This window comes from Heterodontus francisci, chromosome 6, assembly GCF_036365525.1.
Source record: "Heterodontus francisci isolate sHetFra1 chromosome 6, sHetFra1.hap1, whole genome shotgun sequence".
In the NCBI taxonomy this organism is placed as follows: Eukaryota; Metazoa; Chordata; class Chondrichthyes; order Heterodontiformes; family Heterodontidae; genus Heterodontus; species Heterodontus francisci.
The window spans coordinates 98,541,149-98,557,016 of NC_090376.1; the positions used below are offsets into that span (position 1 = coordinate 98,541,149).

Here is a 15,868-nt window from a genome sequence, read left to right on the forward strand (position 1 = left end):
GTGAACTGGTGAAAGAGAGCAAGGGTATATCAATGGTGATGGTGAAACCACTGGGCAGACATGCACCCTTCACTGACAATAAGAGTTTACATGTTCCAGGCTGTGTCTTCAATCAACGTGTTAGCATAGGCAACGCAGAGTGAATTTAATACCATGCTGTTCCTCCTGGGTCATAGGGGCTCACTCAAAACGTGCCAGGATCAGATGGTCCCTGACGTTGATGGCATCTTGATGAGACTCTCGCGTTCCGACTGGGCACAGCCATTTCCCTGCACAGGCAGGGCACCTTGCTGTTCTGTATCCTTCCCCTCCACCTCCTCTTCCGCATCCTGTTCTTCCGATGAGATGTCTCCTTCCAAGGCCTAACACTCTTCAAGGTGCACACCTCTCTGGAGACTGCCACAATGACGAGGCCCTTGCAGGTCTCTATTGCAGGGCAGCACCCACCCGGTCCAGCCACCGGAGCCTCACCTTCAGAAGCCCAAAGGCCTGCTCGTTCGTTGTCCTAATGAGCAAATGGTTTTGTTAGTAATGCCTCTGCCTCTGTCTCAAGCTCCCGTTGAGGGGTGAGTAGCCATCTCTTCAAGGGATATCCCTTGTCCCCTAGAATCTATCCACAGAGTTTGCAGGGAGTGAAGTGAAGAGCTGCAGCAGCCTGGATTGTCGATAAAGGGGTCATGGCAGCTGCCAGGAATGTGAGCGCACTCATGGAGGAAGATCTCATTGTGGTCGCAGGTCAGCTGAATGTTGAGGGAGTGGAAGGCCTTCCTGTTAATGACTTGATGGCCACATGGGTGCAATTGATGATGCCCTGCACCTGGGGGAATCCGGCGATGGAGGCGAAACCTACTGTCCCCTCTGCCTGCGAGGCTGCAGCTGTCTGGATTGAAAGTACTGTCCAGCTGCGGCAAATGGGGCATCAGTTACCTGCAGGATGCAGTGACATGCGGCCATTGGCGAGATGCCACCCAGGTCCGCAGCGGATCCTTGGAAGGAGCCAGAAGTGAAGAAGTTCAAGACCACAGTGACTTTGACGGCTACTACCAGGGCATGGCAAGCAGCGCTGCAAGGTGTGTGGTCTTCGGCGATGAGGGGACAGATGTCTGTGACCATTTGCCTGGAGAGTCATAGTCTTCTGTGGCACTGGTTCTCAGTCATCTCAAGGTAGCTCCTTCTTTGCCAGTAAACCCTATGCTGAAGGTATGGCCTCCGTGTCCTTCCAGCCCTTCATCCCTTTCCTCTGCCCTCCTGATACCTGGAAATCCACCCTTCCAGGAGAGGATATTGCTGCTCAGGTGGCCCCCCCCCCCCTCCACCTCCTCCCCCCCCAATTGTATTTGGCAGCCTTGCCCTCTCCTCATGCCGCCCCGATGCCATGAGGGTGACAACCCCCTGCGCTGACCAAGCATTTACTGCCCATTCTCCACGCAACCTGCGCTGAGCCGATGGCACTGCTTTCCCAATGGCTGAGTCCCCCTGAGCTCCATTCAGCTGGTCTGCCGCTGACAGCGCATGTAGCCTGTGTGCTCCGGTCAAAATCAGACCATGTCCCTTAACAAGCTCTGAATGAGCTCTTTAACCATGTTAATTGGCCTTCTTAATGGATCAGGCAGGATCTTGGGGCTATCCTCCCCCGCCTTGGTGAAACTCACCAGCGCTGGGATTGGCATCAGAAAACTGGCATGCCGGCTGGCACTGGTATTTTCGTTGCTTGACTGCCTCTGTTCGCGCCCCTGGCAGGAGCTGAAAATTCACCCCGTGGTCTCTGAAGACCTGTTGTGTTTAGGACCTCCTGTGCCATGCCCCTTCCTTTTCCTTCCTCATCTTCCAGCTTCTTCTGCTCTCTCTCTTCCCTTCTTTGCAGTACCACTTCATCCTCCAGTCCCAAAGGCAGTCTTACTAGCCACCCATGAAAAAAACAGTGCAACACCAGCAAACAAAGGTAGAATTAATTTTTATGTCAGAAAAGAAAGCCAAATAATGCCCAGAATTTAACTAACAGTCTAAAATGACAAACCAGCAACTAATTTGTCTATATTGGACGAGGCCGTTAAATCGCGCTGCGGAAGGGTAATTCCTGCCTGTTAGAGCCACAAGTTGCTTAGCGAATCGTAATGGAGCAGACTAATATTACCAAACAAGCGCAGGCCTGAAAATTGAACAGATTATTTTAGGTACTGGTACTATTCCATGTCTTTATAGGATGCTCTTTGTCTTCAGAAAGTTGTGAACTAGCACTTGTTTTAGGTTTTAACTATCAAATTATCACAACTATCACATTTATAGAGCAGTGAATAGTAATTACAGCAAATAAGCTTAACCAGCTCATTATTGCAATAGAAAATCACTCTAATGCTTTTTCCAATTAATTTTTATATATACTGGTACTTTTTTTTACTTTCATCTGGCTGAGCTAATTTTCTTGAAAAGTTCATTTGGAAAAAAAGGCTGATAAATACCTTCAAAACTTTCCCCAGACTCTCATGAACTGTTCAATTAAACTGGAAATGCCAATGACACACGTTTGAACAAATCACATAGAATGTTTATGTTTGACTTGAATGGCTTAGCTTCCCCCATTCCTGCCTGTTTTTCAAGCAAGCCAACTAATTGTAACAAAATGAACTGGGACATTCTCCTTGAGTGAAGCAGATTTTACCACCTCATGTACAATGACAGAATTAAAGAAGCCAATGCCAAGCTTTATCTCAAGCAAAATGCTTCATTTTTGTTACACCACTTTTCTTCATCAACGGATCCTCATGACTGGAACCAGGTACATCAAGGAGTTTTCAAAACATCTGGCTTACCCAGTATAACAATTTCCTCGGATGTGGAAAACAGAAGTCGCAAATCAACAACTTGCAGCTTTAGTTAACCTGTTTCTGGACGCCAAATACTAATCTTGGGATGTAACACCGACGTCAAACTATCAGTTGTCCAGGCTGAGAAATTGTTAGTTAGCAAGCAATGCAGGGATCCCTTTAACCTGTTGCAGTTCATAATGGTAAAGTTGGCTTTCTTCCACTTTTGGTAGGTTGCTCAGAGGCATATATAAATTATTGGCATCTCTCGGAGAAAAAGCTGCTAAAAGAGTACTTTGCAGCTCCTAATGTGGGATAAAGTCCAGATGGTGGGTATCTTGGCAGTTCACTTGGCCAGAGCATTGAATGTGCAGCCCAGCTGTCTCAGTCACCAGGAAGTGCTCCTATGGACGTGGGAATTTTAAACTACAAATATTTACTTGCCTACAGAACGAGCCACCAAGTGCTGAATCTATTTATGCCAGGGTTTATTGCAAAACTCCTGAGATTTTGCAAAAGATTTCACCTAAGTCTGGGTAGGAGATGTATTCACAGTGCAACAAAAGAGAAAATGGCAAATTATTTTTTTCCCAAACACCCCCGCACCCCACCCCTACCCCGAACATACCTGAATTCTTTTGAAGTTCAGGATGGAGTCTGGAGAAGGTGCTCAGCATTCACTTTTGGCTAAGGAGTTCACAGACCTCCAATCTCTAGGGCAAGACTATTCGACTGGCATTGTTACTCTTTTGATCTTTATTCCTATTGAGTGAGGGCCAATTTATTGACCGAAGCTACCCAAGCTGAATCTAGTGGAATGGTAACTGTTCATGCTCATTTATAAAGTTTTGTAAATAGCAGCTGCTAGATCCTGTGACATTTTCGGTTTGGGGGATTTTCTAAAGGGCTTTTCCATCAATATGATAGTTCAGCTTTCAGTCGGAGATAAGGAGCAGGGTCAAATGGTAGGTGCTCATCTACTTTAATGTGTTTTCATGGTTCTGGACACCATTTAGTTCCCCAGAGGAGTTACAGCTAACCTAAAAAGCTTTGTCCTCTCAGTTCTTAAACTATGAGATTTTTATGGGAAGTGGTTTTCACTTCAGTCAGTGATCTGCAATTGTTTCTTTTTTCTGCCCTTTGATCGCTTTGATCATTCAGTTCTTTGGGTTTAGTGTTTGTTGTTTCTTATGAACTGCAAGAGAAGATTCTCTTTAGAGCCATATGATATTGTTGAATCCTGGGGAAAAGGTCGGATTCTTTATGATGTCACTACCTTTCGTCTTCAATACTAAATCTGGAGCATTGTGGTATCAGGAAGCAGGGAGCATTTACAAAAATATGATTTCCACCTCGATGAACAAAAATTTGCTTTTAGTATAGACATCACCGGCAAAGGACACAACAATGATATCTTTTCGGCTAATGGCAGATTATACTCTGACATTGAATAGATTAAGACTATTTTAAATTAAATTCATGACTGTTTCCTAATCCTGGTATGCCAGATCACAGTACTGAATTATCATGCATGTTATTTGTTTTTATTGTGAAAGCTGTAATTGCTGACAGTTCATAAATAATTTAAGGACAGAAGTGCTGAACTGATTTAGGGAGAAAAAACCCTAAATATCACAATGTTTAATATATTTAGGTTTAATATATCTTGGATGCAAGATGTGGTATGTTTGGATGGCACTAACAGACAAGATGGACACCAAGCATGGCCAGTTCAAGGAAGTGCTGATTTACGTCATGGCATCATTACATCATCACATCATTAGCATATTATACAAATAAATTACACTGCTTCCCCTTTCAAAAGAAAAGTATTGTTCTGCTAAAAACTATATTTACAATCTGAGTTTAACAACAGCTTTACAAAGTTTTCCGGATCTCCTTACAGACTTTGGTGTAGAGTTAGGTTTTGGACTGCTTGGTTTAGGTTCAGAACTTAGAGAAGATATTGTTTCTTTCTCAAAAATTGGTACTTCATACACTAAAGTCTGAACATGGTTCATGATCAAGTGGATCATGCTCGTGTTTTGGTTCATCCCTTGTTGGGATCATGTGATCTACATGGATTCTTTGAAATGATCGGGTCAACCTGCCGCAATTGCAAAAGAGTTTTAGTGGCTTGTTTCTACAGTTTTGACAGATGGTACATTTGCTAACCAATATTTCTAGATCACTGTCTAGACCAACCCAATAAACAGAGCCTCTAGTTATGGATTTCATACTGACTATTCCTGTGTGTTCAGTATGAAGTTCTGCCATAATCCTATCTGTCAACGAACTAGGTACTACCACTCTATGACCCCATTGATGCAGCCCTGATCACGTGACAACTCGTTGCGACAATTGTGCGACGGTTTCATTTCCTCATATACGCAGGTTAAATTCAGCCCATCTATTCAATTTCTGTTCATAGACTGTTTTCAACACTGAGTCTTTCTGAGTTTCAGCTGCCATTTCAGTTGCGGTGATTGGAAAGTCATCATTTACTATTCCTATTGTGAAGACTGCACCTTCACAGCCTACTTCTGAGTCTTGATGTGGCAAACGTGACAATGTGTCAGTGATAACATTCTCCTTTGAACTGTGATATTCGATGTTGTAGTCGTACTGTGAGAGAAGTACAGCCCTTCGCTGATCTAAGCTCAGACACAGCTTTTGGCTTTGGGGAGTTAACTAGCCTCAATTTTTTTCTTTCACTGACTATAGTCTTTTTTCATTGACTTTCAAGCTAATGTACACTTCCTCAGATTGCACAAAAGCACACTTAACTTTTTCAACTTCACTTTGTGATCATTGAGCCTTTTTAACAATTCATCCAACACTTGAAGATTCTGTTCCTCTGTTGCGGTCGTGATGAACACATCATCTTTATTACGCAAGCAATGCGGCACTCCTTGCATAATCTTAACCATTGTAGCTTGAAAGATTTTTGGAGAAGACTTCACACCATAGGGCAGCTTTCTGGAGAAGTATAACCCCATGTGTGTATTTATCATGAGATACTGCTGACCCTCGATCCAAATTGAGCTGTGTACAAAGATGGGACAAATCCAACTTGGTGAATAGCTTGGATCCTGCTAACTCTGCATATAAATCTTGAGAGGTCAGTAGGGGATACTGCTCATCATCCACTGCCTGGTTGATTGTGACTTTGTGATCCCCACATAGTCTTAAGGTTTTATCTGACTTGGGCAGGACTTCACTTAGGATTGCGAAATCACCATGATGAGTTTTCACACTGTTCCTCTCTAGCTTCGTTAGTTCCTTTTCAATCTGGGTTTTGAGATCATAAGGAACCAGCCCAGCCTTGCAATATACTGGTTTTTCATCAGGCCTAACTTGGATATGTGCTTTCACACTGATTATACCTTCAGAGCTATCCTCGAAAATGTTTCTGTAACTGTTCAACAGCTGATCAAGCTTCTTGGTCATCTCGACTTGGAAAACATGCTTCCAGTCTAACTTCAGCTTATGAAGCCAATCTTTGCCCATTAACTTTGGCTTGTTGACATCTCTAGCTACAACAATGGGTAACTTGAGGGACTTGCCCTTATAATGGACATTGTACTCCACTAGTCCACACATTTCTAACACTTCACCAGAATAGGTTTTCAACCGAACTGTGCTCTCAGTTAAAAGTACGTAATTGAATTTTCTCTCATACGTGTCTCTACTCATAATGGAGCAATCTGCAGCTGTATTGATGTATAGTTGATTTACCAGCAGCTTTATAGAAAAGTCTCTTTCATTTGAGTGATTGATAGTGGCATTAATGCTGTCGGTCCCTGCTTCACTTAGGCACTCTGGATTCACTTCAAGATTGTGAACTCCACCCTTGTGACATCGCTGTTTTCCATTACCACTGGAATTCCCTTTCCTGCTTTGGCGTTCGCTCGGCAAGCAGTTGCAATATGGCCTTTCCTTTGGCAATTAAAGTTTATGGCATTTCTGTACTGACATGCTTGTGCCATGTGGTTGCCCTTACATTGATAACAAGACATTAAACCACTATCACCAGCATTCTTCTGACTAGGTCTCTTCATTATAGGCATGGCGAAAACCTTCTGGCTGCGGACAGAAGCTGTACTAGTTAGTGGCATTGGACAAGATTCCTGGGCATTCTTTGATGCCATCTCTATAGAAAAAGCAATCTTACACGCAAGCTCAAATGTAAGATTTTGTACGTTCAGTAACTTCGTTTGGATTCTTTTGTTCACCAAGCCACGCACAACTCGGTCCCATAATGCACGGTCTAAGAATGTGCCAAAGTTGCAATGTAGTGATAAATTCTTCAGTGCCACAATGTGCTCACCAAACTGTTTCACTACTTTTCTGATTTCTTGTCCCAAATTTGTAGCTTTCTGCTATATCTAGTGGCTTAGGGTTGAAATGTTCCTCCAACTGGTAATGATTGTTTTGAATGGCACATCTTTTGCCTTTTTGGAAGCAAGAAGGTTTTTTAGCATGCTATACACTTCCAGGCCAATTTCTATGAGCACAATTGCTTTCCTGTGCTCAAAAATGGCCTTATTCTGAGTCTTGACCTCTTCACTATTCACCGTTGAGTTCAAAAATGTATTTGGCTCGGACAACCTGTCAATTCTTTCAATATACAAACTGAATGGTTCTCAAGCCCCCTCATATGTTCCTAGCCTTCCAATATATCCCGTGGGTGCCGTCATATTGTCCTGTTTGCAAATTCACAATAACTCAGTAAACCCTTTACTGCAGCTGCCCATAACAGTGATACTTAAAACCAGTCCAGTTGGTGGTTGAAAATATTATCCCTCCCGAATGAACACTTTGAATCCGATGTACACTTGGACCCTGTGGCATCCCATTCAGCCGAGGAGACTCAGGATTCGCACAAAGCAGCCAAAATTGTTACATGTTCGTGTAGAGCTCTGTGGACCTCTTTGCAAGTATAGCTTTACTGTATACTTCACAAAGACTGACCACTCAGATGGTGTAATTAACGAAAAGAACAAAGATGTTCATTGAACACTGAGAGAGCAGTTAACATATGATCACTGTACAGTGACTTCTTCTAGACTGCCTGACACTCAGAATCACATGGTGTTACATCATAGCTCTTACAAAATCAGCGTGATCTTGTAGCCACACCTCTTAAAGGTATAATACACAACAAAACTCTCCGCCATCTGAGCAGGTAGGTCATCAGAAGCTATCTAATCTTGTTCACTGCAGTCCCTGCTGCTGTTTGCTGCCTATATTGACAGACTTTTATCGCATTTTGGTCAACATTTTTTGTGATATATTTGGTGGCATTAAAAGCTGGGCACCACGCATGGCCAGTTCAAGGATGTGTTTATTTACATCACATCATTATGACACCACATCATTAGCATATTATACAAATCCATGACACAAGATATTGACTTGACAGCATTCTTGGGCAATTATAAAGAGTATCCATTTTACAACCTTCTGGACTTGACAACAATTTCAGATCATAACTACTGCTCCTATTTATTTTGGACAGCAGGTGCTGACAATTCCGCTGTTGTCATTTACGGCTCCTCTAGATCCATATTTGCTTTTTCACTTGTCCCATTACCACCCCCTTTACCTTGCACTTCATCCCTTTTGCCATTTAATCACTCTGCTGTCGAACTTATCACAGGCCTTTCCTTTGTTCTCTCCTCCCCTCCCCCCGCTTTCTCTGCCTCTGTACTGTTACGTCTGTGACATTCTCCAGTTCTGATGGAAGGTCACCCACCTGAAATGTTTGCCAGAATTTTATGAGTGCTACAGCGTTTACAACAGCGGAACCAGAAGTTATCAGCATTTCCAATTTAGCCCTTTTTCCCGTTTTGCTAGCAATTTTACGTGCAAATTAAAGGTGCAGTGATAGGCACAGGAGACACGTGTAAACATGCGGCAGGGATGGACTTTCATAGGTGGGACCCACCATCACTCTCAGAAGCACCATGAGCCACACGTCAATAAATCTTTCTGTGTTGCAAGCCTCAAGTATCAGCAGCCTTCGCAATTATCTGTGATCGCAGCCACAGAAAATCCGTAAGTTTTTTTGAACTTAGTGTTCCTTAATTTTCAGTTTTCACCCCAGCACCACCCCCCTCATAATTATTTTTGGGCTTCATAAACCACATTATGTCAGGCACTAGGCAGTGTCCCTCTCCTGATCACTCGATCACGCTACCCTGTGTCCTGCAGCTCTCCCTCCCCTGTTCCTCCTGCACCCAATCCACCCCCAGGCCTTCCCCGCCATCCCCTGAGAAAAATTACCCTTGCTGGTGCCGAGCCCGGAGCCAAACATCCATTCCAATGTTGCGCTTCCTTGTGTCGATGAATTCAAGACTTGAAACCACTGATCTCAGACACAGCGACACAAAGCCGACTGGTGTACGCCACGTTTAAACGAACGTGAACCAGGTGGCATGGGAATACCGTTGGCCGCTAACCTAAATCTGGCAGGTAGGACTTAATTTGAACTGTGTAGGGTAATGGGTATTCATGCTATGCGAATCTATGCAAAGCTGCAATCAGCCATCATGCGGGGGGGTCCCGGACCGTCGCAAACATTCTGCTGACTTAATTGCGATGAATAAACCCGTCGGAAATCCGAAAAAACAACTCACGCCTAATTAAATAACACCACACGCTACCAAAACCACTCTTGCAGACCCCGTAAAATTCCACCCCCCCCCCCCCCCCCCACGTTTCTTTCTTTCTCCACAGATACTGCTTGACCTGTTGACTGTTGCCAGTACTTTTTGTTTTTATATTTCAGATTTCCAGTAGCCGCAGTATTTTGTCTTTGTATGAAGATTTATATTTGTGTTTCATTTTTCATTCAAGTGGACTTTAATGCTTCAAAATCAGAATGCATTTACAATTTCAATTTACAGCTCTATGTTCATTTCTAAGTGGCTTTTATGGTCATAGCTTGAAAAGGAATGCAATTGATGATAGATTGCGAGGATGGAGGGACGGGGTCGGACTTGTATATTAAATATACACAGATGTGACAACTTAAAAAACTTATATAAAAGTTCAACTAGTCATTAACTCACAACAAAAGCTTGTACATTGATTTTAAAGCTCTGTGACAGTATATATGGTTGTGTGGTATAAAACAATGAATGCTAGCTATATGAAGCAGGCCTGAAATACATCTGAAACAGACCTGAATAATCCAAGTTTGCAGACGACACAAAACTGGGTGGAAGTGTGAGCTGTGAAGAGGATGCAGAGAAGCTCCAGTGTGATTTGGACAGGTTGAGTCAGTGGACAAGTACATGGCAGATGCATTATAATGTGGATAAATGTGAGGTTATCCACTTTGGTGGCAAAAACAGAAAGGCAGATTATTATCTGAACGACGGCGATAGATTGGGAAAGGGGGAGGTGCAGCGAGACCTGGGTGTCCTTGTGCACCAGTCGCTGAAAGTAAGCATGCAGGTGCAGCAGGCAGTTAAGAAGGCAAATGGTATGTTGGCATCATAGCGAGAGGATTCAAGTACAAAGAGAACAAAGAACAAAGAAAATTACAGCACAGGAACAGGCCCTTCGGCCCTCCAAGCCTACGCCGATCCAAATCCTCTATCTAAACCTGTCGCCTATTATCTAAGGGTCTGTATCTCTTTACTTCCTGCCCATTCATGTATCTGTCTAGATACATCTTAAAAGACGCTATCGTGCCCGCGTCTACCACCTCCGCTGGCAATGCGTTCCATGCACCCACCACCCTCTGCGTAAAGAACTTTCCACGCATATCCCCCCTAAACTTTTCCCCTTTCACTTTGAACTCATGTCCCCTTGTAATTGAAACCCCCACTCTGGGAAAAAGCTTCTTGCTATCCACCCTGTCTATACCTCTCATGATTTTGTACACAAGCACAGGAGCAAGGATGTCTTGCTGCAATTATACAAGGCCTTGCTGAAACCACATCTGGAGTATTGTGTGCAGTTTTGGTCTCCTTATCTGAGGAAGGATGTTCTTGCTGTGGAGGGAGTGCAGCGAAGGTTCACCAGACTGATTCCTGGAATTGCAGGACTCACGTATGAAGAGAGATTGGATCGATTAGGCTTGTATTCGCTAGAGTTTAGAAGAATGAGAGGGGATCTCATAGAAACCTACAAAATTCTAACAGGACTGGACAGACTAGATGCAGGAAGGATGTCCCCGATGGCGGGGGAGTCTAGGACCAGGGGTCACATTTAAGGATAAGGTGTAAGCCATTTAGGACTGAGATAAGGAGAGATTTCTTCACCCAGAGAGTGGTGAACCTGTGGAATTCTCTACCACATAAAGCAGCTGAGGCCAAATCATTAAATATATTCAAGAAAGAGTTAGATATAGTTCTTAGAGCTAATGGGATCAAGGGATATGGGGAGAATGTGGGAACAGGGTACTGAGTGTGGAAGATCAGCCATGATCGTATTGGATGGCAGTGCAGGCTCGAATGGCCTACTCTTGCTTCTATTTTTCTATGTTTCTGTGTTTTCTACGAAACATTAACTCTGGGCAGGGTTTTGGGTTGGGACCCTGACGCCACAGTCAAATGGTGTTTTTGACCCTGTATGGGAAACAGTAACCTGGCAGTGATTTTCCCAAAATTGACCATTTAGTGGCCAGAGAGCAGTTTCGCTGTCCAACAGGAGGCTCTGCAGCTTGGAATGTGCAGCAGCCGGCCATTTCAGGTAAGAGAGAGGGCACCTCCAACTTTAGTTGCTGTCTCTGCAACTTTTAATAGTTTTAAATTAAAAAATGACCTCAGCAGCCACACCACCATTGTGGAGGGGGAAAGAGGAATTAATTTCACAGGGTGGCCTGTGGCCACAGCTGTAACCAAGCAAACAGGGAGGGCCTCAAAGATAGCCTAGAGCACTGGCCTCCCCCTGTCTGGTATCGGGAGGCATCCTCCAGGCAGCTGGCATATTCCCCATGCTGCGGGAGACCCGCAGGTCAACTGCAAAATTCCAGGCAACCTCTGACAATTGGCCTTAATAGACTATTAACTTACCTTGGTGGATAGCCCTTCCAACCTCCATCCCACCTCTGTGAAAATGACCCGGCGCTGGATGATGCCGGCAAACTGGCACATCGGAAGGTGAAAGTTCAGCCATGTTTCTCTTTCCACAGAAGCTGTCTGACCTGTTGAGATTTCCAACATTCTATTTTTATTTCAGATTTCCAGCATCTGCAGTATTTTGCTTTTATGATTGTGTTATTTTAGTTTGACCATCTAACTTTTCTTGGTAAAGTTAGCAGAAGGTTACAAAGTTAAGTTTTTGTCCCAAATTTTTCCTGATTTGAAATAATTGGCTTTATTCTATGTATTTCTCTGTTAGCTGTGTCCTTTTTAATTATATTCAGTCAATAAAAACCTTTCATGCCATACTAAGCAATATCTTTTGTAACCCAGAAGATTTACCACATCAACCTTTTTTGATTGCTTTGCTACTCTGGGTTATAAGCACATATTATTTTTATATGATTTAGTGTATTGGCTGACTGGATTGATCTATGGTAGGACTGTGTCTTTTATTGCTTACACACTAGTTATTGTAAAATAAGCAGTTGTTAATAGCAACCACAAATAGAATTTCAATTGCTTTTCCAAATGTCTTTTATTCTTGCATCCATTTTCCACATACTTTAAAAGATAAGTTTCTTCTACAGCTTGCTAACATCAATAAATAATCTCTAAATAAATTTAGTTTTTCAGGAGCTTACATTTTTTCCTTCTCTCCAATCAGATGAGCAGTGTGAAGAAGCTACGTCCACGGCTGAATGCTATTTTGTTCAAGCTTCAGTTTGAGGAACAGGTGAATAACATCAGACCAGATATTATGGCTGTCACTGCTGTATGTGAGGAGATAAAGAAGAGTAAGAGCTTTGGAAACCTGTTGGAGCTGGTGTTGCTAATAGGAAACTACATGAATGCTGGGTCTCGAAATGCTCAAACATATGGCTTCAACATCAACTTCCTATGCAAAGTGAGTCCATATCTCAAAGATTCAGTCAAAACCACTAAAGTGAAAAAATTTTTTTCGTGATGCAATACTATGCGAGACTTACTTATCAGGATCAAACAGTTAAAGCTGCAATTTATTATAGAGTATCCTCCCTACACTTTCCAAACAAATCTTATAAAAGTAATAGAGCATACAGATTTACAAAAAAAAGAAAATGGGCCATAATTTTCTGGAGCAGACATCGTCATGTCATGCCCAATAGGTTAGACTTTCTCCCGCACCCTTCAGCTCAAAAATGTTTGCTCTGTAGGTTCCTGGGGAACAGGGCATGTTTTAGTTTTTTAGTTTTAGAGATACAGCACTGAAACAGGCCCTTCGGCCCACCGAGTCTGTGCCGACCATCAACCACCCATTTATACTAATCCTACACTAATTCCATATTCCTACCACATCCCCACCTGTCCCTATATTTCCCTACCACCTACCTATACTAGGGTCAATTTATAATGGCCAATTTACCTATCAACCTGCAAGTCTTTGGCATGTGGGAGGAAACCGGAGCACCCGGAGGAAACCCACGCAGACGCAGGGAGAACTTGCAAACTCCACACAGGCAGTACCCAGAATTGAACCTGGGTCGCTGGAGCTGTGAGGCTGCGGTGCTAACCACTGCGCCACTGTGCAGCCCTGGGACCTAGGTGAACAATGGGACAAAAAGTATATCTCCTTAACCAATATTAAAGGATTAAGAAATAACAGGAAGGATTGAAAAGGAAGAAGAATAAGGTAGGTGAATTCATTATCAAATCAGACACAAAAAGAGAAATAAAGAGAAGGAAAGACAGATTAGATAAAGAGAAAGAAAAAAGGGACAGAAAGGTAAAGTAGGAATAAAAATGTAAAATTTGACCTTTTTAACATCTCCAACAACAATTCACTATCTGAAAGAATGAGAATCCACATTAAGCCAGAGATGTGATCGGCAGTCAGTAATAGTTATCATGTTGTTAAAAGGGTAGTCATGCTAGTAATTACCAGATTTAACTTTCCATGGCGAGCTTCGTGGCCACTTAATGTGCAGATTCCCTACATTGGTACAGCTGTTTCCTTCATGCACTATATAACATGAGGTGTAAGTATTGCTTGATGAGCTTTGGGTTGTCCTTTGGAAGAACTACTTCACATTCCAGACTTGCATCGTGACAGTAACAGAAAACTTGCTGGGAATTCTGCAGCCTACTATCTCTGCCTGTACACCAGCTGCCCAGTTAGAATGTCTCCTCTCAATTTTGGTCTAATGTTTTATACTTGTTACAGCCAGGTTTGACCGCAACAGGGTTCATCCTTTTTTAACACAGTGGCTGAGCTTGCCACCTCAGTGAGCAGTTGCCCCTGTTCCTCTAACATGATTGCAAAAGAACCAATCAGACAGGTTTTCTTGAGTTTGAACAAGAAGCAGGTAAGTTTATTAGACTTAACACTCTAACCCGATTTAAAATACGAAAAATACGCTACACATTCATGCACACATTCACACGAGAGTCACACACGCGAATAGATTATAGAGGGAAACAGATTTGGTGGTTGGATTAAAGTCTGGAATAAATGTAATTTAAATACATTATGTGAATCCAATAGTCCTTAACTGAAATTGTCGTCTTGAAAGCCTCGCTGGGCCACGTGCACGGTAGTTGGCTTGCTTAGCTCAGGGCTCCTGAAGGCAGAAGGGTGATGGTTTCTCTTCCCCTAGTTGCTGGCTCTAGCGATCTGTAGGCTTGGCAGGGGTGGGGAGGCTGCTAGCAGGGGAGTCCCAATCGCAGCCGGATCTTCTCTTGATATTTTCTGGGGAGAGAGAGAAAGAGAGAGAGCCTGCTTCGTTGTTGGCTTTTCAGTTACTGCCTGTATGCTGTCTGTGTGACAAAGCTTACAGTTTCTTCAGAGCTGTGCAGGCAGTCACATGGCTCTATCAAATCCCATTGTTTTTAATTAGGTTTTTTCTGGAATTTTCCTGAGATTCAAGTTGCTACATGCCTCCGGATGTCCAGCCACACTTGGAGGGGGTTGGCTCTTTCAAAGTCAGTGGGTGTAGATGGCCTTGATGATCGTGTTGATAAAGCCATTCTAGGTAATTCAGTCACTGACAGCAAGCCCTTGTTCTGGCTGGGCTTGGTTAGACTTTTCGTCTCCAGTTTAATCTCCTGGTGTTTCAAATGTAAGTTGCAGTGGTCATCTTGGCTGCCAGTTTTTAAAAAGTTAACCTGTAGGATCTTTCCATGAAAAGTCTAATGTAAGTGTCCAACCAATGAAATTAATATTTCCCATTTGGCATATAGGGTTTTCCTGACATACTGCAACAGTTATGTGAACCACCTTGTATCTTTCCTTTCAGCAGTCAATGTACACAGGGAACATAATCACGTACAAGGTGTGGTGCTGATCTGATATCATATCACATTGGGTGCCTCAAATGAAGTGAATTTAAATCCTGTGAGCTCAACTGGCACAGCAAGATCATTGCTCTCCACATGGTCTTTTGTGTCAGGTCAGTTACTCTTGGCTCAAGCCTACCAGACTTTCTGATATCTGACCCTCTGCAGGTCACATGCCTTCTCTCTGGATGCCTCTAATGTACTTAAACATTCAATGCAGCCAGTCCCCTGCCTCTAGATGGTGTGGACCCCTGACCTTGTTCAGGTCTATGGAACTGTTGACATGAACAGCACAGCTGGTGTAAAAGAAAAGCAAAACACTGCAGATGCTGGAAATCTGAAATAAAAACAGAAGGTGCTGGATATTATCAGCAGGTCAGGCAGCATCTGCAGAGAGAGAAACAGAGTTCATGTTTTACGGTCTGTGACCTTTCATCAGCTACTGTACACAGAAGCAAGCTACGCTGATTTTGGCATAGCTTTGGATTTATTTTCCAACCCATAATGACTGCAAAGTCTACCGACTTTTTTTTATTCAATCGTGTGATGTGGGCATCACTGGCTAGGCCAGCATTTATTGCCCAAGCCTAATTGCCCTTGAGAAGGTGGTGATGAGCTACCTTCTTGAACCGCTGCAGTCCTTGGGGTGTA

At 43.2% G+C, this 15,868-nt stretch overlaps 1 protein-coding gene across 1 annotated transcript in view; it reads left to right on the plus strand.

The window, feature by feature from the left end:
• LOC137371466 (protein diaphanous homolog 3-like) overlaps window positions 1-15,868 on the plus strand; it is a 908,603-nt gene that overhangs the window by 610,559 nt on the left and 282,176 nt on the right. The window contains exon 21 of the mRNA XM_068034108.1: window positions 12,570-12,809. Within this exon, the coding sequence (XP_067890209.1) occupies window positions 12,570-12,809 (240 nt within the window). The remainder of the gene's footprint in view (window positions 1-12,569; window positions 12,810-15,868) is intronic.